This window comes from Onychomys torridus, chromosome 2 (assembly GCF_903995425.1).
Source record: "Onychomys torridus chromosome 2, mOncTor1.1, whole genome shotgun sequence".
Classification (NCBI taxonomy): domain Eukaryota; kingdom Metazoa; phylum Chordata; class Mammalia; order Rodentia; family Cricetidae; genus Onychomys; species Onychomys torridus.
The window spans coordinates 81808920-81834161 of record NC_050444.1 but is presented as its reverse complement, the minus strand read 5'-3'; the positions used below and the strand labels follow the sequence as shown (position 1 = coordinate 81834161).

Genomic DNA, 25242 nt, shown 5'->3' with positions numbered 1-25242 from the left:
GAGTGAAGAGTGACCAGTACAACAGGGAAATAAAGAAAGAAGTAAACAGCAAACCAGCCATGCTTCTGCACCTAGCTCAAAGCCACTTCAGATAACCCTTCTCCTGCTTGTCCCATGCCAGCTGTTTCATTCCCGGGATGGCAATCCAGGACAGTTTTAAGGAAAAGACAGCTTTTCATAGAACAGCTGAGGAGAGGCAATCAGGTAGGAAGAGATGCACATGACATGTGGTGGCAACTGTGTAAAGCACTATGGATCTCCTTAGAATACACCCTTTGAGTAAAAGCCCTGAGTTTTTCCTGTGATCCTTTTTAGGAGAGTGGGTGTCTAATGACAGACTTCAGACCATGTCCTCTGGCATCTCGCCATATAAAAAGTATAAAAAGACTGTATAGAGAGTTGCCATGTAACCTTTGCCCGGTTCCCCCAGTGTGAAAAGATCACCAGCAGGACATTGGGACCATTCACCTACCTTCTTCAGACTTTGTTTTAAATTCACCTGTGTGCGTTTGCATACTTTACGTTTCTGATAATACCTCCTTGCTTTCCTCCATCCCGGAGAACACCAGGGCAGGAAACCAGGACCTTCTTTCCCAGCACAGGACTTGGCTCCCACCAGCACTTGTGCACGTGACTGACAATCGTCCACATACACACTTAAACTTGTCAGCGTGTGTGCAAGCGGCAGGAACAACATTTTAAGGCAGAAAAACGAAACATGAAGCATCTAATATTTTAGAGACCAAAAGTTGGCCATTTTCCCAGTTGTGAATTGGCAAACCTGCTAATTGTTCCAGAGCGACCCAGGAGTTCAGCTGTGATCTCTGGAGAACACAGTTTTGGGGACCCCATCCCTTCACCTCTGGGTTGTGGGAGTGGGAAGTCTTCGCAGGCCACCTCCAAGGGCTCCTCCTGGGCTACACCCCACTTTCACCCCTTTCTTCCCTGGGGCCGGACTGTTTCACCCCGTCTCCAGGCAACAGCCAGGCGCGCCAGGCGGGACGTCATTTCCTGAAGAGCCCGCTGGGGGGACGGGGCGGGGAGGGGGAGGGGTGAGGGGCGGGGCCAAGGCCCGGCTGGCGACGGCGACGGCGACGGGCGTCGGAACTCGCTGGAAGACTCGGCTCAGAGCTGCTCAACAGTTCGCAAAGTCCGGGCTCACGGACGCGTGGCTCCGTGTGCGCCCGGGCGGCGCTGGGGCGCGGGGGGCCCCGGGCTGCTGCATGGTGGGCGGCCCGGGACATGCCCCGCTCCCCCACGCCGGACGCCCGCGTGCCTCCGCCAGTTGCGACTGCTCCGGACTCTGGGACTAGATCGACCGGCGCCCTAACTTCTGACTTTGGGGTCCCCCAGCCCTAGAGGAACGGGCAGCTCGGCTGGGGGAGCCCCGGGCATGGTGTGACGGGGCGGGCGGCGTGGCTGCGCCCCCCACTGCGGCCACTCGTGGTCCCCGCGCCTTCCGTCATGTAGCTGCTGTCCCCGCTCCCCTCCGCCTCCAGCCGCAGTCTCCGCGACCTCCGGCCTCCAGCCGCCAACTCTTTGTCCCCCAGGATCCCGCCGCGGTCTTCGCGTCCTCGGGATTGCAGCCGCCGTCTCTTCGTCCTCCGGATTCCAGTTTCGCCACTCCGGCTGCCTTCGCGCCCCTGGGACACTAGCCACGGTCCCTGCCATCTCCCCAGGATCCAGCCACCGCTCCTGCGCTCCCCCCCACCCGCCCAGCCCACCCTACAGCCGTCGTCTCCACTCTCCAGCCAGTCTAGACTGCAGTCACAGTCTCCGCGTCTCCCCCAAGCCCAGACTCCAGCCGTGACCTCCGCGCCCCCGGGAATCCAGCTGTCGCGCCGCTGGCCGCAGGTGCAGCAGCCGCCCCGCGCCGCGCGCCCCGAGTGCGGCCGGGCCTCGGCGGGGAGATGAACGCGCAGCTGGACGGCCTGTCGGTGAGCTCGTCCTCCACCGGCTCGCTGGGCTCGGCGGCCGCGGCGGGCGGCGGCGGGGGCGCGGGGCTGCGGCTGCTGTCTGCCAACGTGCGCCAGCTGCACCAGGCGCTCACGGCGCTGCTGAGCGAGCCCGAGCGGGAGCAGTTCACTCACTGCCTCAACGCGTACCACGCGCGCCGCAACGTCTTCGACCTGGTGCGCACCCTGCGCGTCCTGCTGGACAGCCCGGTCAAGCGGCGTCTGCTGCCCATGCTGAGACTGGTCATCCCGCGCTCTGACCAGCTGCTCTTCGACCAGTATACGGCCGAGGGCCTCTACCTGCCCGCCACCACCCCCTATAGGCAGCCCGCCTGGGCCGCTCCCGACGGCGCGGGGCCCGGGGAGGTGAGGATCGTGAGCCTGCGACGCGCCAAGGCCCACGAGGGCTTGGGCTTCAGCATCCGCGGGGGCTCGGAACACGGCGTGGGCATCTACGTGTCACTAGTGGAGCCGGGCTCCCTGGCAGAGAAGGAAGGGTTGCGGGTCGGGGACCAGATTCTGCGCGTCAACGATAAATCTCTAGCCCGGGTGACCCACGCGGAGGCTGTCAAGGTAGGGTTGTGGTTTGTGGGAGTGGTAAGGGGGACCGTACAGGGAGTATAGTACTGCCTTTTCGGTTGCGCTGTGCTGTTTTCTCTTATACCAAATCGCTTCACCCTTCTGGTCTCCGTTGTGTTTTTGTTTTGCCCCCTGCCTCGACTTTAAAAGAGGAATATCAAATGTGTGGCCCAGATAGGTGTTCCAAGCAGAGAGGAAATGGTGATTCTTGCCTTGGGTGACCTAAAGGCTAAGGCACAAACACAGTAGTATCACATAAGCAAATGTCTGGTCACAAAGTGTGTAAAGGACTGTGGAGTCTTAGGAATGGTAGAAGAGAGCCCCTGCTTGGCATTACTGATGATCCACCCTGCTGCTGCTGCTGCTGCTGCTGCTGCTGCTGCTGCTGCTGCTGCTGCTGTGCTGTTCTCTGGATCCACAGTCCTTTACTGCTAGTGACACAGGAGGAGGCTGGGTGACCACAGAGCTATTGTAGACTAGCTGGTGTATCCCAGAACAAGCCAGACCAGAGAAGTGGCTCCTGATTTTGCTGCAAACTAGGCTACTGCCTGAACGTCCAAAATGAAACCCCACAGTCCTATGAAAGTGTGCACTTTGTGTGTGTGTGCGTGTGTACAACCGGCTAGTAGGAATCTAATCCTGCTGTCTGGAAGAACATCCGTGCCTGATAATCTTATCGCCCAGGGTGAGTGAACACCAGCCAGTTGGAGTATGAGATGCAGTGTTTGGTCCCTGGGTGGACTCAAGGATCTTTCTCTCATAAGCATTTAGCCCCAGCCCTACTGCTTCTTACACATGAAGTGAGGAGTTTGAAGGAAAGGAATGACAGTTCACTATCTGCTCTCTTCAGAGAAATGCTTCCCCCTGGTTAGGGTTGGCCGTTGAGCCCCCCTCACCCCATTCTCTGGCCCACCTCACACAGTTGTACCAAACAGGACACACTGGCTGCTGGGAAACTCCTAGGTAGACAGGAGTTTCCAGTCCAGAGCTGCTTCCTGTGCAGTGTGCAGTGACTTGTGGTCAGATGAACAGAACTGGCTGATTGTGTGTGCACCTTGGACACCACCTTCTGTCTCTGACCTTGGCTTTGATCATTTGCTTCTCTACTCAAGGACCCCTTTTCAGGAAGCCCCTGAGGTTTCTGAAAAATTCTTTTCCATTTCTGGAGAAGCTTAATGGCTTTTTATTATTCTGGGGGCTAGCAAGGCTCTTTGTGGGTTTCCCATTCTCTCAGGCTCCTCCCCCAACATGATTCTCTCCTCTTTATCTTGCATCCCATATATCTATAAAGAAATAGTCCATTAGTGTTGTCCTAACAGGTCCAAAGTTCCCAAAATGATGAATTTATGCTCTAAAGAGACTTGATCCAAATGTCATTTAGAAGCACAGATTCAATTTTAGTGGCAATTTACAGAAACTGGAGTCACTTAATCATCACTAGGTGAGAGATTTTGGAAAGGCAACTTAAACATGAGCAATACAGGCTCTTCCTCCAGTTTGCACCTCAGATCTGGCTGAACCATTCAGTTTCTGGCATCAAAAAGGTCATGATCAGGACTGTAGGTCTCAACCTCCCTGAGCTGCTTCTGGGTGCTCTTGAGCTCAGGGCCCTACTTCGCATCAGCTCCTGCTTGATGTTTGCAGAGGGACACCTCAGCTCTCCAAGCACAGTTTAGGAAGCCTGCAAAGGAACACTTGCCCCAGGGTTGAAGGGAATAGAACAGGAACATCCTTGTGTGACATCTGCAACACAGGGCCTCTGTGAGCAGAGTTGACTTGTGCATCTCTTTTCCTCCTGGTGACTACCATGTGCTGTGATCCTGGGACCCTTCAGAAGCATTGGGCAAAAGGAATGTTGTGTCATCCCAACTCCAGGGAACAGAGGGACAGAATTTGCAGTGGTAATATAGAACAGAGGACACCACTGCAGGGTGGCATCATGTTCAGGTGAACAGTTAGAACACCCGGAGAACTATTGTCACATTTGTATAATATGCAGAGAATAAAGCCCCTTCTCCGAGACTGGGAAGAGGCCAGTGTGGGAGACACACGTCATCACCTGGGAATTCTGTGTGTGGGGCCTCTTGGTCAGCCATGAGCTATGGGACTCAGAGGGCTCCATGGTCAGTGTACACAGATGCTAGCTGGACTCCAGGCTTCATTCAGTGTCCCTGAGTTTTCTACTTATGTCTTGTTTCCGTCCCAGGGTCCCCCATTCCATTTAGCAGAAGATGTCTTTTCAATTAAAACCAAAAATCTGTATTTTCCTTTCATGTTGGCAAAAGGAGAGATTGTTTGTATGCATATACAACATAAAGAGAATCCAATTAAAAAGAGGTCTTAAGAATCAAAGTGTCAGAGCGCCTGTGCATCAGAGAGGAATACAGCTTTTAAAGAGGGATCAAGTAAATAAAGTTTACTCAGCTTCTCTTCCTGACTGATCTTACATCTATTGATACCCAAAGCAATTGCTGAGGATTTTTATCCTGCACCCAACAGGCTCCCATTCCTCTTTTAAAGTCCAGTTATCCAATTAGCAGTGACAGGTCCAGATTAGGCAAACCATTTACTATGTAGAATTACGTTGGAATGTTTGAATTTTGAGAGGGGAAAAAAGCTATTTGGAATGAACAAGAGTCAAACTAGTAATTTTTTTTTAAAGTAGCTCTTTCAAAGATCTCCAGACAGACATGCTAGATCAGTCAGCCAAGGACTCCATAGACTACTTGCTACATTAAGTTCTGCTGCACACTTGCCATGTGTGACCTTGGGCAAGTCACTGACTGATACAATCTGCTCCGGGCTAGATGAGTCTGGAGCTGTCCAAGGTCCTTCCCAGCTCTGGGAGTCTGATTTGCTTGGCATGTGCTACCCAGGAGGCATGGAGACAGTCTGATCATCTGTGTTCTTGTGCTTTTGGAATTGCCTTCAATTAAGGCAAAAAGAATTGGCTGTGGATTGGGAGAAGGGAAGCTTGGCACCCCTGGGTAACTGTGCTAAATTAGGAAATCCATGGGTTACACACTGTACTGACGGGGGCCCAGCTGCCGTCTCTCACTCCCGTCTCTCACTCCCGTCTCTCAACCCAAGAACACCAGCTCTGGGGTGAGTCAAGAGTGAGTGGGAATTGCCAGTAGGGTTGGGGCACACACAGCACCGTCTTGGGAGCACTGGAGCAAATCCACTCACCCACTAGCTTCCTTAGTCCCTTGTTGATGTAGGTAGCAGCACTTAGGATATCCAGGTACTGTTTGGGGTGTGTGTGTGTGTGTGTGTGTGTGTGTGTGTGTGTGTGTGTGTGTGTGTGTAGTTAATAAAAATTAACAGTTTCGTTGCAGTCCCAGCATTCCCACGGGTAAATCTGAACAGCAAATTAGAATCTGAAATATTCCCTACTTTGAGAAGTGTTTGTGGGCCCTTCCAATTAATTAGAGCTGTCACTTTTCCCGTTCCTTTGCATAAGTAACCCCAAGAGGAATCTGTCAACATTAATACACGTCATTCTGTTTGGTTCAGGAGGTTCAAAATGACATATTTGTCGTTTTACATTGTCATGGTTAGTGAGGCCACTACATATTCTTATCACTTCCGGATTTGTATCTGAAACCTGGATTCCTGCACCTGGTCTCTTTCTGGGGTCCAGTTGAAAACCATGGTTCCTCTCTGGTCCAGTAACAATTCTTGGTTCTCATGAAGCCTGTCAGCTGTGACCTGCAGAGAGTCCACTCTTTAGAAAGCTCTTGGTTACCTCATATCCAGAGTTTATGCAGGTCCGGGAGAGGGTCTGTGTCTTTAATGCAGTCTTGTATATTTATTGGCTCAGGCTGACACTCAGGGCTTTAGAAAATGATGCCTGTGTGAGACAAATCTTGCAGCCGGTTATTTGCTGTTAAATCAAAAGCCACGTTTTATCAGTGCTGCCTTTGTATGGAAGCGTTGATGGTCTGCTAGATTTCATGTCTTCTGAGTTGAAGCTGGACATGAAAGAGGAACGGAATCAGCCTAGCACTGGCTTGGGTACCTCTGTTGCCCTCATCTGCTGACAACCCCAGGCGCTTTGTGACTTGCCTCAGGTGCTCATTTGGATGGAGCTGCAGAGAGAAGTGTGGGTCACCACCACTGCTGCTGCAACCCAGGCTTTTGTGTGTACTGCTGCTTGCCACCTCGGCCTGTCTCCAGCCACATGCAGGGACACAGCCCCACATGCACCTGTCAAGTGCAGCCTGCCCGTCATCTGCGCCTGCCTGCCTGCTCATGCATGTCTCCTTGGGTTCTTAATCTTCCCTCCATCCTGCAAAGGGCTTTGCATAGAAGCAGGCATTTGGAGGGGATTAGGGCTCCAACTGGCTTTCTAGCAAGGCTCTGTTATGGCTGTTTGGTCCCCATTGCTTAGGGACATCACTCAAGTCCCCAGTCAGGACCAGAGAATCTGATTAGAAGAAATGACATTAAATGGTTGGAAGTAGCTGGAGGCTGAAATACCAATCTTCTCATACCCGTTTCTTTTTTCTTTCTTTTTAAACCACCAAGCAAGCATGCAAGCTGGAGTCTAAGCTCACAGATGTCTAATTGTGCCGCAGGGTGGGGGCGCTTTTAAAAAGTTCCCGGGCTGCCACGTTTCCTTTTACTCTCACAGCCGGACAGGTGCAGAGTGGGAAGCATGTTTTCTGTTCCCTTCCCTGCATTCCAGGTGGCAGCTGCAGGCAGCAGTACCAAGGGTCAGGGAACATGGGCCTTGCTTTTGATTTCCTTTTCTTTTAATTTGAGAGCAGATTTGTGTGTGTGTAGGGGTATATATATTTGTTTGTGTGGGGGTATGCATGTGTGTGTATGAGGGAGGGGAGGGAGCAGGTCAAGGTTGACATCGCACGTCCTTCTTTATTGCTCTCCACCTTATTTTTTGAGGCAGGGTCTCTCACTGAACCTGTAGTTCAACAATTTGGCCAGACTGACTGGCCAGTGAGCTCCAGGAACCTGCCTGCCCCCGCCACCCGCACGCTGCCTGCCCCCCACACACATACCCAGCATTAGGGTACAGATATTCACTGTCACACTTGCCTTTTTAGCAGGTGCTGGGGATCTGAACTCAGATCCTGATGCTTGTGCAGCAGGTACTTTACTCAATGAACCACATCCCCAGTCCTGGAGAGGAGTTCTAAGTTAATGGCTAAAATGAGCAGGATGAAGGTTCCCTACACATGCCTCCAACCATTTACCACCTCCCCCATGATTGTATCTCCACCAGAGTGAAGTTGTTAGAGTTGCTGCAGGTGTGTTCACACAGCCTCATCCTGCGGAGCCTGAGTTGGCATTTGCCACATCCTGTCTTTGCGTTACTAGATCCCTATTCAGAGTGTCTGCGTTGTGCTGGGTGTTTTGACCCTCCTGTGCCATTTCACTGTCCCAAGCAGAGGTGGGAGGCAAGGAAGAGCATGGTCAAGGAGGTTCCCAGGGCCTTTGTAGCCAACATCCTGGAAGGCAGTGTCAGAACCCCTCTGGGACATAGACAGATGTCTTAACTTGAGTCTGACATTTGAGAGTTACTCAGAGACCCTAACCTCAGCGCAAAGGGACATGTTCCAGCCCATCCCATTGTCCGTTAGAGTCATTTGTCCATACATTCTCTGAGCTACAAACCTATGGCATTGGAAGTCAGAGACGAGGAGGACACAACCCCTGTCCTTAGCATGCCAAGTAGCAGGGCCCAGCTCCAACCGCATCTACAAGTCATCAAGTATTTTAAGTGCTGTGACATCCTGATGCCCTTGTATCCTTGCCACCCTCTTGAAGGCAGTAAGTACCTTCACCTTCATCCCGTCTTTCTAACCCTTGATCCTCCTTTGGTTCCCTTCAACATGGCTGTCACCATAAGATGGGCAGTTCTTTATGTCCCTCAACCATCCACCTCCCCACCACATAGAAACTCTGTGACAGCCAATGCTGCCTGTGTCCAGTTCACTCCCATTGCCCCAGCATGCCTCCTGGGGCTCCCTGGAGGTACTTCAGTACATGAGTGAACATGTACTGGATGTATAGAATGATGTGCCGGGCTAGTAAGCATTCCTTTATTCCTGAGTGTGAGATCTAAGGAAGTCCATGTGTAGACACTGAATGGAAACCTGAGGAAAGCTGTAAGCTGTTGCATGCACTTTGCACAAAGCTGGCTGAACCTCAGTCATGGGTTGGTGAAAAGGGCATAGACCTCCCATCTGCCTCCTGGAATGGTTCTGGGTGAATAGGATGGTGACTGACTAGGTGAGAAAACATTTGAAGCCTTCTGTTTTCTAAAGACTTCTAAAAGCCGTTGTCTATATCTGGGGAAGCATCAGCTTTTCCCACCTTCTGTGGCCCACATCCACTTTGTGAGACCCTGCTGCTGGCAAGTTAATTTATCACTTTGCTCTTAATTTTAAAGTCCCGTTCCCAGAAGTGGGTTATTTCAGCAGTCTGATTGTGTCTGTGGTTCCAAAATAGAATTGTTTATGCATTCTCATGCAATCAATGAGCCAATTTGGGGTGAGCTTCATCTGCTTTGGGGTTTTTATTAAAGCAATTTCAAGTTGTAAGAAGCCCCAACATGCACCAGGCTAGGCCTCCAGTAATCACACCTGCGCTTCAATGCGGTATCCTTCGAGAATGCAGAAGTGGGTCTATTTCTTCTCTACCCAGCACCTTTGCCTCCTTCTCCGTTGAGAATTTGTGTTCCTTCTGCTAAATTGGCTGTGGCCGTGCTTCAGCTGGCAGCCAGCTCCATGATTATTCTTCCTTCCTACCTGACTTTGCTAATATCAGCATCCTCTGGACTCAGAAAGCAAAGCAAATACATCAACCTTCCTCCATAGTCCCAAGATGGGCTTGACCCTGGGTCCTAAAGCTGTAAGCTGCAAGAAGGGACATAGAAAAGTGACCTCAGGAAGGGTATTTGCAGCCAGGTATGATGGCACACACCTAGAACCCAGTTCTCTGGGAGGGCCCTGTATTTGAGGCCAACCTAAGTTACACAGGGAGATCCAGGCCAGCCTGGACGGTTTGGATATTCCAAATAAATAAATAATTAGGAAAGGGCATATCTATAAATATCTAGAGTTTGGTGCTAACTTGTTAACCCCCAAATGTTAGCTTTAAGCCTAAGAGTTGATAAAGTCCCCAGGCAAATCCAAGCCACACCCACACTGAAGTATGGGGAATCCTGCTCGCTTCAGGATCCACACCCCTAACATTTACACACACACACACACACACACACACACACACACACACACACACACACACTTGCCCAGAGGTGCCAGGGATATATTCAGTTGGTATAGTGCCTGCCTCATCTACATGAAGTCCTGACTTTAATCCCCAGTACCACATAAACTGTGTGTGGCAGTCTATACCTATAGCCCCAGCACTGTAGAGGCTGAGGTAGGAGAATCAGTTTAAGGTTATCCTTGGCTACATAAGTAGTTAGAGGTTCCTGGGACACAGGAGACCCTATCTGAAAATCACACAGCAAGTTGGGCCTACCTGGCCGCTCTTAAAACCCTACCCCCTCATCCCCCATCCCTGCCTTGAACATCATTCCAGATGTGTAAGGTCAGCTGATGGACAGTAAAGTCTAAGGGAGAGATGTTCGTAGATGGAATTTGGAAGTGGGTCTGGATTTACCTGTCAGTGTTTCCTAGCAGTGACCTTGGGCATGCCTGCTTGTCTCTCTGTGACTCAGATATCCCCAATACTGAACATAACTCATGTCCTCACAAACATGTCATTTTCTGTCATTGCATATTGAAAATCTAAAAAATGTGACCATGGAGGTCTCACTGCCAGCACTACAGTGGAAAATATTATCAATGGTTCTGACTTGGCTTTGGAAACCTTTTAGTGTGCCTACTTAATTTTTTGGGATTTTTGTTGGTTTGTGTGGCTTTGCTCTTAAGTGCTATTGGAAGAAAATAGCAGGACTTGGGGCCGGTATATTGCTTGTAGCTGTTTGAATTGCAGAGTCATGTGCCCAGTGTAGTCAACATCCTCACATTTCTTTTAAAATGCAATGGCTCCTATCTGGCTCTTGGTATCTGCAGTTTTGCTTTATAGCCACAATAAAGCTCGGTGAATAAATAGGACTGGGTGTTCCCACCTGCCTTTTGATTATTTTTGTGTGAGGCCTTAAATAATGGGAGACTGATGACACAACCCAGAGAAGATAGCCTTGTCCCTGGTCTCAGCATCCTTCTCCGATGGACTCCCCAGGGGTCCCCATGAGGAAGGTGAGGAGGCTGCTATTTCCAGAGCCTATTAAAGCAATTAATGCAGGTGAGAGTTTGATTTGATAGCACAGACATTTTGTACTTAAGGGGGAAAAAAAAAAACTTGTAATTGATTTAAACCACATCTGAAATGGTGTGCTAGACTTCTTTAAGAGGTTTCAGATTAAGAAATGTGGTTCATGTTTTGGAAGTTCATCTCCTGTGTAGCTATGCAAGATTGCATTCAAACGTTGGGATAGCAGCTTTCCCTCTGCCCTTTAATCTTCTGACTCAAAGGTGGGGTGGCTTGCTTTATTGTATGTGGACCCAGCTTGCCCTTTCCTTCCCTCCGTTTCTCTCCTCCTCTTTGCAAATATCGGCACTCATACCTTTTTCTCTTCCTGGGGCCCAAGTGTCTCCAGTTTTTCTCCCAAGACTTCTTCCAGGCTTAAGAAAGATCTAAAGTCAATACATGTGGATTCTTCCCTCAGATGCCTGTATTTCTCCACATTTTCTAGCCCTGCTCTCCCTGCTGTCCTCCTGCCCCAGTGTACGCCCTTGATCTGCCTTCTTTTGCCTGTCTGCTGTGGGGATGGCTCCAGCCCCGATACAGAAGAAGCATCCAAGCCCGATCCTTCACAGAGCATTTCAGAGCACAGGTCTCCTCATGGCAGCTGCCCTTCAGCTCTGTCTTCTATTCTGCCCAGGCCTTGCCTTCTCTAGATCCCTGCTCTTGAGCTGGAAGATCACAAGGCAAGGGGCAGACTCTAACTTGTCCTCCAAGGAACTTAACCTCATCCGCTTTTACTGACAGACAGTTTTTGTTGTTTGTTTCCAACCAGGTCCCCAAATGGAACCCACACATGACCAACCAGGTAGCATACTCTGTGAAGCAAGGCTTGTTTCTGTCCACCTTTTGTCACCCATTAGACCAAGCCTCAGTGCATCCCCCCACAGACCTGCCCGGCCCCTGCCATCACTTGCATCTGTGGGAAACTTTCTTATCCTGCTCTCCTCTCCCTCGGTGTACCAACCTGCTTCACTCCCACCACGACATAATAAATAGTGTTCCATACTGTGTTCTTCTTCATTCGTAGAATAATCACTTTGCCTCTGAGTGAGGACTTACAGTGAGCCAGCACCGGCTACGGTACCAACTCATTTCAGTCTCACAGCCGGCCTTGCAAAGAGTTTGTCTCATGCCTGTTGTCATGGACCGATGCAGGTGAAGTCATTTCATTGTGTGGAAGGTCCCACCTCCATCCACATGGCTGCAAGAGCAGGATCGGAACACCGCAGGTTAAAGCGGAGCTTCCCCTGTGCTGCCGTGAAGCTGGCTGTTAGCTCCTGCGTCCCTGATGGGGCAAGTTCAAGAGCAGAGCCAGGTTGTAGACCCAGGCTTTCTTGACCAGAGGAACAGCAGGTAGGGGTGATGTCCCATACTGCTGGAGCCAGCTCTGGCTTCAGAGCCTAGCTCTACGCTGTTGTAGGTCTCCAGCATGCATCTTAGCTTTACTAAAGTTGATGAGGGCTGCGGAGATGGCTTGGTGGTTAAGGGTGTTTGCAGCAAACCTGCCATCCTGAGTTTGAGCTCCAGAAACCACATGGCAAGAGAGAACTGATTCCTGATTGTTGTCTTCTGACCTACACACATGGACCCAAACACACACACACACACACACACACACACACACACACACACACACACATACATTGAGTAAATAAATGTAAAAGAAAAACAACTTTTTTTTTTTAATGTGAGCTATCCTGCAGTACAGTCAAGTCACCTCACTTCTCTGCTCAGGTTTCTTCCCCTCTAAATGCAGGTGCAGGTGGCCATGCAGAGACTGTATTAATGTACCTACCAAATGATGATCCTACTGGTCCCAGAGAAGGCGTGAAGTGAGTAACACACAAGATACTTATAATCCATAGCATGTTAGCCTGTATCACCAAGAGTAAGCCACCAAGAGCTTCTTGTGCACCCCCACATGACTCTTCCACATCCCCAAGGAAGGGGACACTGGGAATCATGAGAGCAGGTGATTGGCCATGAACACCTAGAAGAGAGGAAGTGAGGTCAGTGTTGAAACCCAGGCCTGCCTGCCTCCGAAGCACACACTCACTGCCACAGTTCCACTAGAAGCCCTGGTGGCAAGAGGAATGCTTCTGTGAGTGTGTTTCCTTCCTGAGTTCTGTCCTGTGAAAATGACTGTGGCCATTTGATGAGGAAACCCACAAGGAGGCAGAAGACCCAGGTCCTGGCTACCCTGCCTTTCCTGAGTATCTTGTATTTTATGATAGACTTTGGGGATAGGAGCCACACTGGCGTCTTCACATCATCCCCTTGACTCTATGTTTACTTTCTGTTCTGTCTCTCTGGCCGTACTCTGACCTTTTTCAGATGTTGATTTGGTTTTCGTTGTTGTTATTGTTGTTTTGTTTGGCTTCGCTTTGTTTGAGACTAGCTCTCTCTATGTAGCCATAGCTGTCCTGGAACTCTCTAAGTAGATCAGACTGACTTTAGATTCAGAGATCCTCCTGCCTTCACCTCATTAATGCTGGGATTAAAGGCATGTACCCCTTTAGCCGGCTCTGTCAGGGTTTTATTTTGTGCATTGTGGATGAAAATCCTCTGCTAGATGACAGTCACCTCAACTCACTCCCTTGCTCCCCTTCTCACCATTAGAGTAAGCCAGTGCTGGAGAATCATCCTGTATGGTGCATTCCCTGACTTCATCCACACAGCTATCAAAACAGGATCTGAGGACTTGGGACTCACCCCTGTGAAAAGCTGGTAGCCATCTACCATCCGCCTGGACAAGTCCAAGGTCCAGCTTGCTGGCTTCACATGGAAAAGCTGGCTTCATGGAAAAAGTCTGCCTATTTACTTTAAAGAAGTAAAGTGTGTGTGTGTGTGTGTGTGTGTGTGTGTGTGTGTGTTCCTCTCTGTATTTATTTGAACGACCTGCTATATAACGGCTCAGGTGAAAAACAGTGGGCTGGCAAGATGCCTCAGGTAACAGAAGGGCTTACTATGGAAGCCCAACAACCTGGCTCAGTTCCTGAGACCCACATAAAGGTGGCAGAAGAGAAGAGACTCCATACTTTTGTTCTCTGAACTCCATGTGTATGACATGGCATGGCATGTGCATGCTCCCACCCAATACCTTATACACACACAATGATAAATGAAATAATTTCTCAAGTTCAGAAAAGTGTGTGTGTGTGTGTGTGTGTGTGTGTGTGTGTGTGTGTGTGTGTGTGTAAAAAGCAGAGGGGTCTGGAGAGATGAGTCAGCAGTTAAGAGCACTTGTTGCTCTTGCGGAGGACCGGGGTTCGGTTCCTAGTACCCACATGACCGTTCACAGCCATAAATAACTCCAGTTCCAGGGGATTGATGCCATTTTCTGACCTCTGCACCTACAAAGCCTGGCTGTGGTGCATACATGTACATTTAGGCAAAATACAAGTTAACGAAACTTAAAAAAGAAAAAAAAGCAGAGGTCTTAGAACTGTAGATAACCCATCTACCAGGAATTGATTCCTGTTTATAATTTGACCCATAAGTTTCCAGTCCTCCATGAGCACTGTTTTGGGAGTCACCACTTTACCTGGGAGAACCTTGCTGTTTGGGAGTCCCCACACACCTGCCTATCTGATTCGGTTGTCTGTCTGCTGCGTTTGCCCAATGATTAACTAAGACAGATTTCCCACCTTGATAAATGTTTCTAGTATGTGATTGTTAATGATAGCATAATACATCGAAAGGAAGAGATGTGTGATTTATCTAACTAATTTCTTCTTGCTGGACAGTTTGTGTTTTCAGTGTTATCCATATTGCTGCATTCTACATCACCGCACATTAATCTTTAAGCACGCCACTAATAATCCCCTGGGCTGTCTCTGTGGAGATGGTGTTGGCTCAGGGGAGAGGCATAATTTTCAGACTTTTGATAATTGTGGCCAAACTGCTCTTACGAAGGAAATTGTTTCTTGATAGTCCCCCTAACCATGTTAGCAGCATGTGAGAGCCCTCATTTCTAACAATCTGTGCCCACACTTGATACTGTATTTCTTTTCCATTTTCCAAGCTGATAGACAAACACTATCCCATTTTCCATGTCTGTGGTTTGTGTATGTGGGTGTGTGTTCATGCTTTTTGACATGTAACTTCTTAATGGTATTCTGCCTATTTAATAACAGGTTTTGTATTCGATGTCATCAACTCTATCAGTCTTGTTCTTTCTGACATTTGCTGGGTTGGCTTTGTAAAAGATGGTTGGTCATCCACCTTGAATTCAGATTCCTCAGGCTGAAATTGAGTTAAATTGCAAGCCCGTTCCTTTTCAGCTGAGAAAGGTCAACGAGCAGTGAGGGCTGAGGCTGTAACCAGGCTGTGAGGCAAATCAACCCCCTCGGCGGATCTACTCCTGCTCTAAGAAATTGACATTGATAGGAACAGACATGCGCTTTGGACATTGATCGCAGGCCATAAAACACTCCATTGCAAACCCATCGAGACTCATCTTGAGCAATTGTATTTGTGATTCCAAGAGCATTGTTAGTTCTTCCAAAAAAGAAAGAATGAGAAAAGATAAAAATTAAAAGAACATTTGTAAAGCAATTTACTTAAATTATAAGGCACCAAAAGGAAGCCCTGTGAACAGTTGAAGGGTTGCTTTGAAAACAAACCAGTCTCTTCCTGGAAACTTCTCTGCCCTGATCTTGGGAGTTGTGGTCACTGTCACCCATGCTCTCTTGCGGGAATCTTTACAGATTCCTCCCAAGGTCAGGGTGTCGCCTCCCCCAGCGCATACCTCCTTTTGCTTGTTGATGGTCTTTGTGTTTGTGTTTGTGTTTTTTATTCTTTTTAAACAGCAAGCTGCAACCCACTAAGTTGTTAGGGGCAATGACAGTGAAGAACAGGGGCTTTTAGATGTCAGATCTCTATCCCGGCCCCGGGATCCGTGTTCCCAGGGAAGGAGTAAAGGTATCTTCTTTCACAGGGAGGCTTTGGAGGAGGTGAAAGACCCAAAGGGAAGAGAGAGGGAGCTGGCCCTAAGTGAGGCTCTAAAGAAAGGCAAGTCTCTTTCTGGTTTTGTTAGCGTATGTCACACACAGGGATGAGGTTCATTCTACAGGACTATAGTGTGTTTTGATCATCACCCCCTTCTCATTCCCTCGGATCTCCTTCTTCCAGTTAGTACTCTCCTCCTGCTTTCATGGTCTTTGTGTGTATGATTCTCAGTGAGTTCAGCAGGGCTGATAACAGGGCCATTGTTGTGGGTTATTAAAAGAGCATGGGCAACTTACCAGTGGCTACCTCTATAAAGATATAGTGCCCACCCCCCAGCAAACATTACCTACCAGTTCCTCAGGGAGGGGTGGACCCTCAGGAGACCTGTGAAAGACAAAATTCATAACATTAAAGAAACCCATCATTTCCCACTTGTGTGCCACTTCCGGGCCATCCTTATGGCACTGCCACACTTCCTGTTCCTGAGAGCCCACTTCCTGTGCATGGAATCCCCTGCCTCCTTGAAGTGTTCCTTCCGGTGTACACCATGTTCTTTCAGGATGCTTGCATTGAGCTGTGGTTCAGGAATGGGTCCTGCAGGACTTGCACAGAGGGAGGGTGTTTTCTCCAAGTTTGCAGCAGCTCAAGCATACAGATCTGGAGCAGATGGACCACATCATGTTCCCAATTTGGCATGCAGATGTTGGTGATGCTATAGTGAAGCTGTGGTTGACTGATAGTATGTTCTTACCAGACCATGAAACAAGTATGCCATCATTCCAAGACAATACAGAAATAATAGCATGCAACTTTTGTGTAAGGGGATGTATATAACTCATGTGTATTCTTAGACCAAGCTCGGGAGAGGAGGGAGGGGACATCAGAGTTATTGTGGGAAGTAGCTCTGCCTCTGACTGCACAGAAGTTTTTAGTCCTAGACATGTGCTGTGATTTCAGGGTCACGTGTTCATCCACCCAGCGTCTGTGTTAGTGAGTACCTACCACAGTGGTGAGATTCATTCCCTCTCCATACTCTACCTATTTAATAATTTTTATATGTCTTAACTAATATTCCTATTTAGGTAAAAAGTAATAAGTGGATTATGCTTTAAAAGTGCATCATTAAAAAGGCAGAGGGAGCTGGGCACAGTAGCACATGCCTTTAATCCCAGCACTCAGGAGGCAAAGTTAGGTGGACCACTGTGAGTTCCAGGCCATCCTGGTCTACATAGCAAGGGCTACTACATAGGATAGCCAGGGCTTTGCAGAAAGACCTTGTATTAAAAAAAAAAAAAAAAAGGGCAGAGGGATAAGAGATTATATTAGACTCTAATAATTAGAGAGTTGGGGAGAGCGCCGATGGGTAAAGCACCCCACACAGCTGTGAGGAGCCACGCTTAATCCCCAGAACCCACATGAGAGGATAGTAGTTCAAATCACAGCAATCCTATGAGAATCTGATGAGAGAGAGAGCTTTTATTTGTTTATTTTGAAAAGATTTATTTTCATGTGTATGAGTGCTTTGAATATTTGTATATGTGTGCACCATGTGCTTGGAGGTCAGAAGAGGGCATTGTCTGAATGTGCACCACAGGCATGTAATGCCCAAATAGGCCAGGAAAGGACTCTGGATCCCCTTGCACTGGAATTATAGGTAATGGTAAGCTGTCATGTGGGTGTTGGAAACCAAACCTGGGTTCTCTGCAAGAGCAGCAAGTACTCATAACCACTGAGACATCATTTCTTCAGTCTCAAGAGAGAACCCCATCTTAAACAAAGTGGAAATTGAGGACCAACATCCAAGGTTGTCCTTCAATCTTCACATGCACAAGGGACATCCGGGTACCAGTACATTCATGAATATGCATATATTACACATACTTAAGTCACACACACAAAACAAAACAAAACAAAAATGATCTTAGGAAGTGTCTCTGTGTGTCTCACCTTTAAATTGAATTCTGTGGTTTCTAGAATCAAAACAAAATTAGAAAACAGCAGCGGGGTGGCTATAATCCTAGCACTCAAGGTCTAGGGGTAGAGGCAGGAAAATTATGGTTTAGACTTCAGCTGGACTGTTTAGCATGATTTTTTTTAAAAAAAAGTGAAATATGAAATGAAAGGTTTTAGTTTTACTAGAGAAGTCATGGACCCTTCTGAGATGTAACGCCCCTGCTGGTGGCCAACACTAAGAGGAAGGCTTTCATGCCCATGTCACTGCCTATCACTTGATGTGGAATCCCTTGCCGCTCCCTACATTTTCTACCCTCGGATATACCAAGACTGCCTTCCAGTGTTGGGGACAACGTAGTTAAATGATCGCCTGTAGTAAGAATGTTGAGAGGTGAACTTGCAGGCACAGGAGCCCCACGTGCAGAGACCTGAAGTGGAAAGGAGCCCGGAGCACCTGATACTGCTAGAAAGCTCAGGTGGCCGGCAGGGCGTGCAGCTGCCAGGGGGCAGGGCTGGCGCAGGGCTGAGACACACTGCCGGAAAAAGAAGCTTGCTTGCTTCCTCAGCCAGCACAGGGAAGGGATAGGGGCCACTTTCCTTCCACACGGGTCTGGCCACTCGGCAGTGCTGGTCTGGGTGCTGAACCAGGAGTCTGGGGCCCTTGCAGTTAGAGGTCATTCACACTAAAGAAATGACTGGCATTCGTTAGAGTTTCTATTTCTTACGACACTGAAATATGCTGTCGGGGCAGAGGCCACACTGCCAATTCTACTCTCTGCTCAGAGCTCAGAAGTCTGAGGACTACTGCTAACTTGCAGCCTGTAAGTCCGGTGTTCCCCTCTTAAAACTCCCCTATTGGAGACAAGGTGTAGAGCTGGCTTTGCTGGCCTTGTGGTACCTGAACCCCTAGTGGGGGTGTGTGGTGGGGGTTGGAGAACCCTAGATTCATATCCAAACCCTGCCTCTTGCTTTCTTTGTGACCTTGCCTAAGACATGTCTTTGCTAGCTTGTACAGCTGGAAGACGGTGGGTGTCTATTGCTGCCCCCTGCAGGTGGCCATGGGAATCACAGCAGGCAGAAAAGCAGGTCCCGAGGACATCTTCCCAGAGACTGTGGTTGTACATAAATGAAGATGCCCAATCTAGGAAATTAGATGCATATGCACTCAAAACTTACCTGAGAGGATGTTAGGCAGAAATGTCTCTACTGGCAAGAAGTGAAAGCCCAAATTTCCAGTGTTAGAGTAAGAACTCCATACTGGCTGAGTGTCCTCTTGCAGTGTGGAAACACGAGTTTCACTGAACTGGTCATGAAATAGCCCCCCAAATAATTTTCATTTAAATAAAGCAGAGCTGAGCATGATTGTGCATACCTACAATCGCAGCCCCTGGGAGGTAGAGGCAGGAGGATCATGAGTTTGAGGCCAGCCTGGGTTATGTGAGACCCTGTTTCAAAACCCCCAAAGTAACGAACGAATGAATGAATGAATGAATGAATGAATGAATGAATGAATGAATGGGCCTAAAATTTCCATTTTGAGTCCATTTATGACCAAAGAAGATGGTTCTGTTATTGTTTTCTTTTCATTTTTTGTTGTTGTTTATTTTGTGTTTTGTTTTTTTGTTCTCACCTTGGATGTGGGAAAACTTCGTTTGTGCCTGAGCTGTCACCTGATAGTGTGCCCTGTGGCCTGCTTCATGTTTGTGTCCATGCACGGCCCGTCGCTGTGTTAGTGTGCCCCTTTCTTTAGTCCTGCCCCGTGGCCGGTCCAGGTTGTCCCTCTGTCCTCTGCAGGGAACTGGGCCACTCTGACCTCTGCTGGAGAGGGACATCAGAGTCAGCTCCAAAGAGCTGAGTAAGGTGAGTGGCCTCCTGGGAGTCCCACGTGTGGAGACCGGCAGGCGTAATCCATCTTCTCTTTATCTCGACGTGGGCCTGAATGGCGGTCTGGTGATGGATAGCATCCACCCCACACCATCTGCCGGTCAGACTGCTCTGATTTGCACCGCCAAAGCACGGGGGAGCCCCTGGGTCTGGTTTTTCCAGTAGGGTGATGACCGTGGTGAGAACCTAGTGCTCCCACAGCTGCCCTTGCAATGGTTCCTCCCCCTACAGAGGGCGCAGAAGGCTGATCTTCAGCCTGCACCACAGAAACTGATGGACGAAGCATGGTGACTTGCCAGATGGATGCAGACAGCTAGTAGGCAGCTGATTGAGGCAGTACAGGCTGGTTACTGTTGTAGGGGTGAAGTGTTGATGTCAGCAACACACACAACCAATACCTGTTGCTTTCACAGAAGTGTTTGTGCTTTTTACCTCTCCGTGGGAGTGGTCCCTGGCCTTCTTTGGTAAACCCAATTTGGAATCTGCCTCTTGGCATGCCCAGGGAGCTTCCTCCATATTTCCTGTTGTTGTTGTTGTTGTTGTTGTTGTTGTTGTTGTTGTTGTTGTTTTTCTGAATGCCTCTTGCCCCTCCCAGCTGGTAGGACACCTCAGAGTCCCAAGTTTACACCAGATTTAAGGGTATGAGCCAGTGACATGGTAAGAACAGGAGCTAGCTGTACTGAGTTCGACCCCAGAATGGGGAGAACTGGAAACCCTGCCCACAAATCTGCCTGGTGTCTGTCCCTACATGTCCCCAAGGCCCTGACCTCTCCGCTGTCATGGATGACCTCTCACTATATGGCCCTGAATCAGAATGATTTAGAAAATCCATTTGGGAGGTACCTTACCGGTCACAAGGTCCAACCTGCTTATTGCCAGGTGGCAAAATGGAGGCCCAGCAAGGGTGGGGAGAAACCTCAGGTCCCCTAGCAAGACTGCACATGGCCTGGCCCTCTGTCTCACCAGCCTTGAGGGCTTTGCAGTTTTCCCTGATTCCTGAGGCTGCAGGCTACCAGGTGCACTCTGCTAAGAGAAGTCCAGTGACTGGCCTGGCATTCTTGTGAGTGGGAACTTGCTGTCCCCAGATGGCCGGAACCACAGGAGTCAAGGGAGCAGCCTTGAGTCACTGTGAAAGGCCAGAGGAGCGGCTGTCCCCGGCTGCCCTTCCAAATGTACTCCTCCTGTTTGCTGACCCCCTTTGAGATGAGCCAGAGTGGAGGCTAGAAGGTAGCAGCTGACTGTGGAGAGCTTCCCGCCAGACACGCACTTGTAGTTAATTAAAGAGGGTGGAATGGCAGGCGTGCTCCTTCCAGTTCCAGTGGGCCAAAGCTGTTTCGAGTGTGCCTGGCCACTGAAAGTGCTGGCTCAGGAATCTTGTTTCTTTTTGGTTTTTCCAGAAACATATGGAAAGCCATAGATGTTCTTGCCCTCCACAACCCCTGAAAGCAGCATTGATCCTCAAAGCAGAGTCGGCATCCGCTTCCAGAATGGTCTGAGGGATGTGGCTGGCAGCCCTATAGCCTTGCATTGAGGAAGCTGGAGCTTACTAGGGCTGGGCCTCCGTGTCCTGAGCAGTGTCATGTACCCCCACCTCTCTGTCCCTTCCCCTCTCAGGTTTTCAGGTAGCCCTTCTGTAAAATGTAAGAGCAGGCAGCATGTGAACTCTGGCGTGGGCACTCAAGGCCGCACCTCGGCAGCACCAACAATGGTGTTCTCATCAAAGGCAGTAACCTCCTCTCCTTCTCAAGGTCGCTGCCTGCCTATTTATAGAAGTGACCAAGAGGAGTCGACCCGTTGCCTGCGAGAGAATACAGATGCTGCTGCTGCTGCGGACGTTCGCTGCAGCCATTCTCTTCTTCCCTCGCTTTCCTTCTGACTTCTTGGACGATGCTTTTCTGTGGATTCCTCTCCATGGAGAGTCCCCCAGGGAGGCGAGGCAGGAAGGGGCTCTGCTGTCTGCTGAACACCTGCTGAGTGCATAGGCGGTGGATTTCATGCCTGTTTGTCCCACACCACCCCAACAGGGGGTGGTCCCTCTCCCCATTCACACATATTGCTTTTGAGAGGGCAGGCCACCAGCCCAGTGCCTCAGTAGATAGTGCAAGCTGGACCCTTTCTGCTAGCCTGGGCAATCGATGTGCTCCTCCCATTGTCATCCTCCTGACTGCATGATGGCGCCTATGGTGGCTGTGACTTCTTGTGGGGTGCTGTGTATGCTATCACCAAGTCAGGCCGGTCACCCATTTCTCAGAACTTACTGTGTGACGACCTAAGCTTTGTCTCTCATCAGTCTACGAGTGTCATAGGGACATATTTTATATCAGAGACAATGCCTTGCCTCATCAGGCACAGGTGTCATGAAGTCCTACTGTGCGCTGAGTGATGTCTCGCCTGTTAGCAGACTGCAGGTGTCATTGAGGCCTACCATGCTACCTGATGATGCCTTGCCCCTCAGCAAGGACAAACGCCATGAGGACCTGTTGTGTGAGCGGTCATACCGCATCTTTACCAGTCTATAACCATCTTGAGGACCTACTGTATACCAGGAGCTGCTTTGTCTCCCCAAGTGTTGTGAGAACAGGTCCAGTGCACAGTAGGGTCTTGGTTGGGCCTTGCAGGGTGATTAACCAGGCTTAATTTCATCATGTGCCTAGGATGGGATGGAGGACTCCTGCTAGTTGGGAGAGCACTGGACAGAGATCTCTGGTTTTTTGTTTTGTTTTGTTTTTTGTTTTTTTGTTTTGCTTTGTTTTTTGTGTAACAGCATCAGCAGGCAGGGAAGAGAGAAGTTCAGGAAGATGAGGGCGCAGAGGATGTGGGCAGCCTCCGCTTCTGCTGATCTCACCCCAGCACTCACTGTTTTCTGGAGCAGAAACACAGCCGGTAGATCTCAGGCCCTCCCTTCTTCCCTCCTTGCACCTTCAACCTAACAAAGGTTTGATTTTTCCCCACTGTTCTGTCAGGGGAGCCCTGGGAAATATTCAAGAACACTGTGAGTCTTCCCCTGCTCATCAGCTCACAAATCCCTTCTAAGAAGAGTTTTGGAGAGCGGCCATGCTTGTTATCCACCCCACCGGGGCCTGGCGTTTGCCTGTGGACGGGAGGGCTAGGCCCCACCCTGGGAGAGCCACAGCCCCTTGCTGTCTGAAAGAAACCTCACCCCCTCATTGTCACTGTTCCTTGAGGATTGTGGAGTTCATAGAGCCCAGAGAAGAGGGTAACAGTTCAGTCCCCAATTTAGGTTGTATTCTTACTTTCTTATATTGAAAGCAGTGTGCTTTCATTGTAGAACATTTGGAAAACATTGCAAGAGAAGAAAAGCAAAATACTAGCCGCTGGCAGTCCCACCCAGGAGGTGCTGGGCATTGGTGCTCTCTGGTGTTCTGCTTTCTTGCATGACTTTTCTCCTGAATTAACTGAGGTCGTGCTTGAAGCCATCCATGATTTGTAGCCTGTTGACCCTACTTAACATTAGAATACGTCATGTCCACAGCCTGGCAAAGCCTGTCAGAACACTCCTCTGGTGGTATACAAGTCCAGTGCCTGAAGAAACCTTCAGACCAGCCCCGACTGTGGGATGCATTGTCAGCTGGGGCTGCCATAGTAGAATATCACACAGTGGGTGGCTTCCATCATAGAAACTGATTTGCTTGTGTTTCCTGAGGCTGGAGCCTGAGACAGCACGTAGGTGTGATCAGGTGACCTGCCAGGTTTGCAAAGGACCGCTTTTCTTCCCGTGTCCTGTATAGAGGAAGGGAAGCAACCAAGCTCTGGTGTGTGTACCCACTCTTCCAGTAGAGCCACCAATCTCGTCATAAGAACCCCATCCTCATGGCCTCACTCACCCCCCACCCCTTCACCCCACCACTACCACCCCTGCCCTGCAAAGTCCCCATCCTCACATTAACTAAAATAGGGCTTCAGTGTCTAAAGTGGGGGGAGGTGGAGCTACATACTGGGACTGTTAATCCAATACAAAGTGACTGTCTCCCAGAATCCATGCTTTCATCTCTGCTGCAGGTGCATTGTGGGAAAGCAATATGGCTGACCTCAGCTTCTGCCCCAGGGCATAGTCTTTGGCTTACTCCTTACTCCTTGTGTTTCTCCATCTTTATACTGGCAGATGGTACAGCAAAGATGGTATCTACACTTGAAGTTAGTAGCTGTGTGAAAGGAACCCCTTACTGTGCGTGTGGGCCATGAGTTCCTGCCTTTCCTCACCAAAGTGGCCGATCCCTCTCCACCCATCACTGTAAGAATTAAGTTTGTAGGAAGAAATGAAGGACAAGAATTTAGACGTCCCCACAGCTAGAACCGCCTTATTTACCTGAGAGGTGATGATGTCTCAAGAGCTGGCTGCACCATGATCAGGGTACAGGACCCACCACCAGCAATGGCCAGAGTTCAGGAGAACGCAGATTACATGCTTCAAACTGAGGATTTTGTAGTTAAGGAACAGGGAATCGGGTGGGGGAGTTTCACTAGGGGCAGAAAGGGGAAGTCAGCATTTTTATTTAAACAAGCTGTTATTGAAACTGCCGGATCTGTTGTCTCATTTGAACCACCTGGTGTCTGCAGTGGGGGCAGCTGCTTAGCTTATACAATCTCCAAATGGCTGACTTCCTGCAACTCTGAGCTCAGTTTATGGCTTTGGCTTTTATTGGGGGGGGTGCGGGGCAGGGTCCTTTACCCATGATAGGGTTCCATGAGGATTCCTTGAGATTGTACCAGGTGTGGGGTGGGATGCGTGCCACATGTGGCCCTTTGTCAGTGCTAAGCTGCTGGTATCGATGTTTCTGTTTTTGACTCTCTTCTCTAGTATTTTATTGGGGTCCTGAGACCACTGTCAGGCAGGTTCATAGTTAGCTAAAGAGTTTCACACATATTCAGCATATATTCCTGTCCCTTAGAAGATGTAGCAAGTTGGCACCAGAATGCATTGATGCTTGAGACCCTTTTGTAAAATGGCCAGGGAGATGGCGGCTCAGTGGGTGAAGGAGCTTGCCTCCCAATCTGGCGACCTGAGCCTGATCCCCAGGACCCACATGGTGGATGCAGAAAACTAACTCCCACAGTTGGTCTCTGACCTCCACGCTTGTACATGTACCACGGTACGTGCATGTATAGACAAACACACATAAGTACAATAAAAACATAAAGCAGTATAGCATGCCCTTGGTAGACTTTAAAGCATCTCCAGAGGACTTACACCCAAGGCAATCTAAGTGCAACGCAAGTATGCTGGGTGTACTGTTTAGAGAATGCTAGCAGGAAATGGTGCATATGTTCAGGACAGATGCAGACTTTAAAACAAGCCTCAGATATGTGTGCGTGCAGGTATGCATGCACGTGGAAGACCAAATTTGGTATTTGATGCCTTCCTCGGTGACCTTCCACTTTATTTATTGAGGTGGGGTCTCTCAGTTCTTTCCAGTTTGTGAGTTAGCTTGTTTGGCTAGCCAGCTTGCCCTGCGGATCCTGTCTCTGCTCCCCAACTGCTGGGATTACAGGAGGTTGCCATGTCAGCCTGACTAGAATTATTGGGATCTAATCTCACTTATGCATGACAAATGCTTTTAACCACTGAGCCACTCCCCCAGGCCCCTGGATGCATTCA

The 25242-nt window shown here is 49.3% G+C and overlaps 1 protein-coding gene across 6 annotated transcripts in view; it reads left to right on the top strand.

The window, feature by feature from the left end:
• Positions 1 to 1047: 1047 nt before the first annotated feature.
• Positions 1048 to 25242, top strand: part of Whrn (whirlin) — an 87385-nt gene continuing 63190 nt past the window's right edge. For 4 of the 6 annotated variants that reach the window (XM_036177941.1, XM_036177940.1, XM_036177939.1 and 1 more), the window contains exon 1: positions 1050 to 2528. In XM_036177941.1, the coding sequence (XP_036033834.1) occupies positions 1911 to 2528 (618 nt within the window). In that variant the 5' untranslated portion in view covers positions 1050 to 1910. Of the gene's footprint in view, positions 2529 to 25242 lie in introns of all 6 variants that reach the window. The other 2 variants (XM_036177943.1, XM_036177942.1) reach the window with 1 other exon arrangement.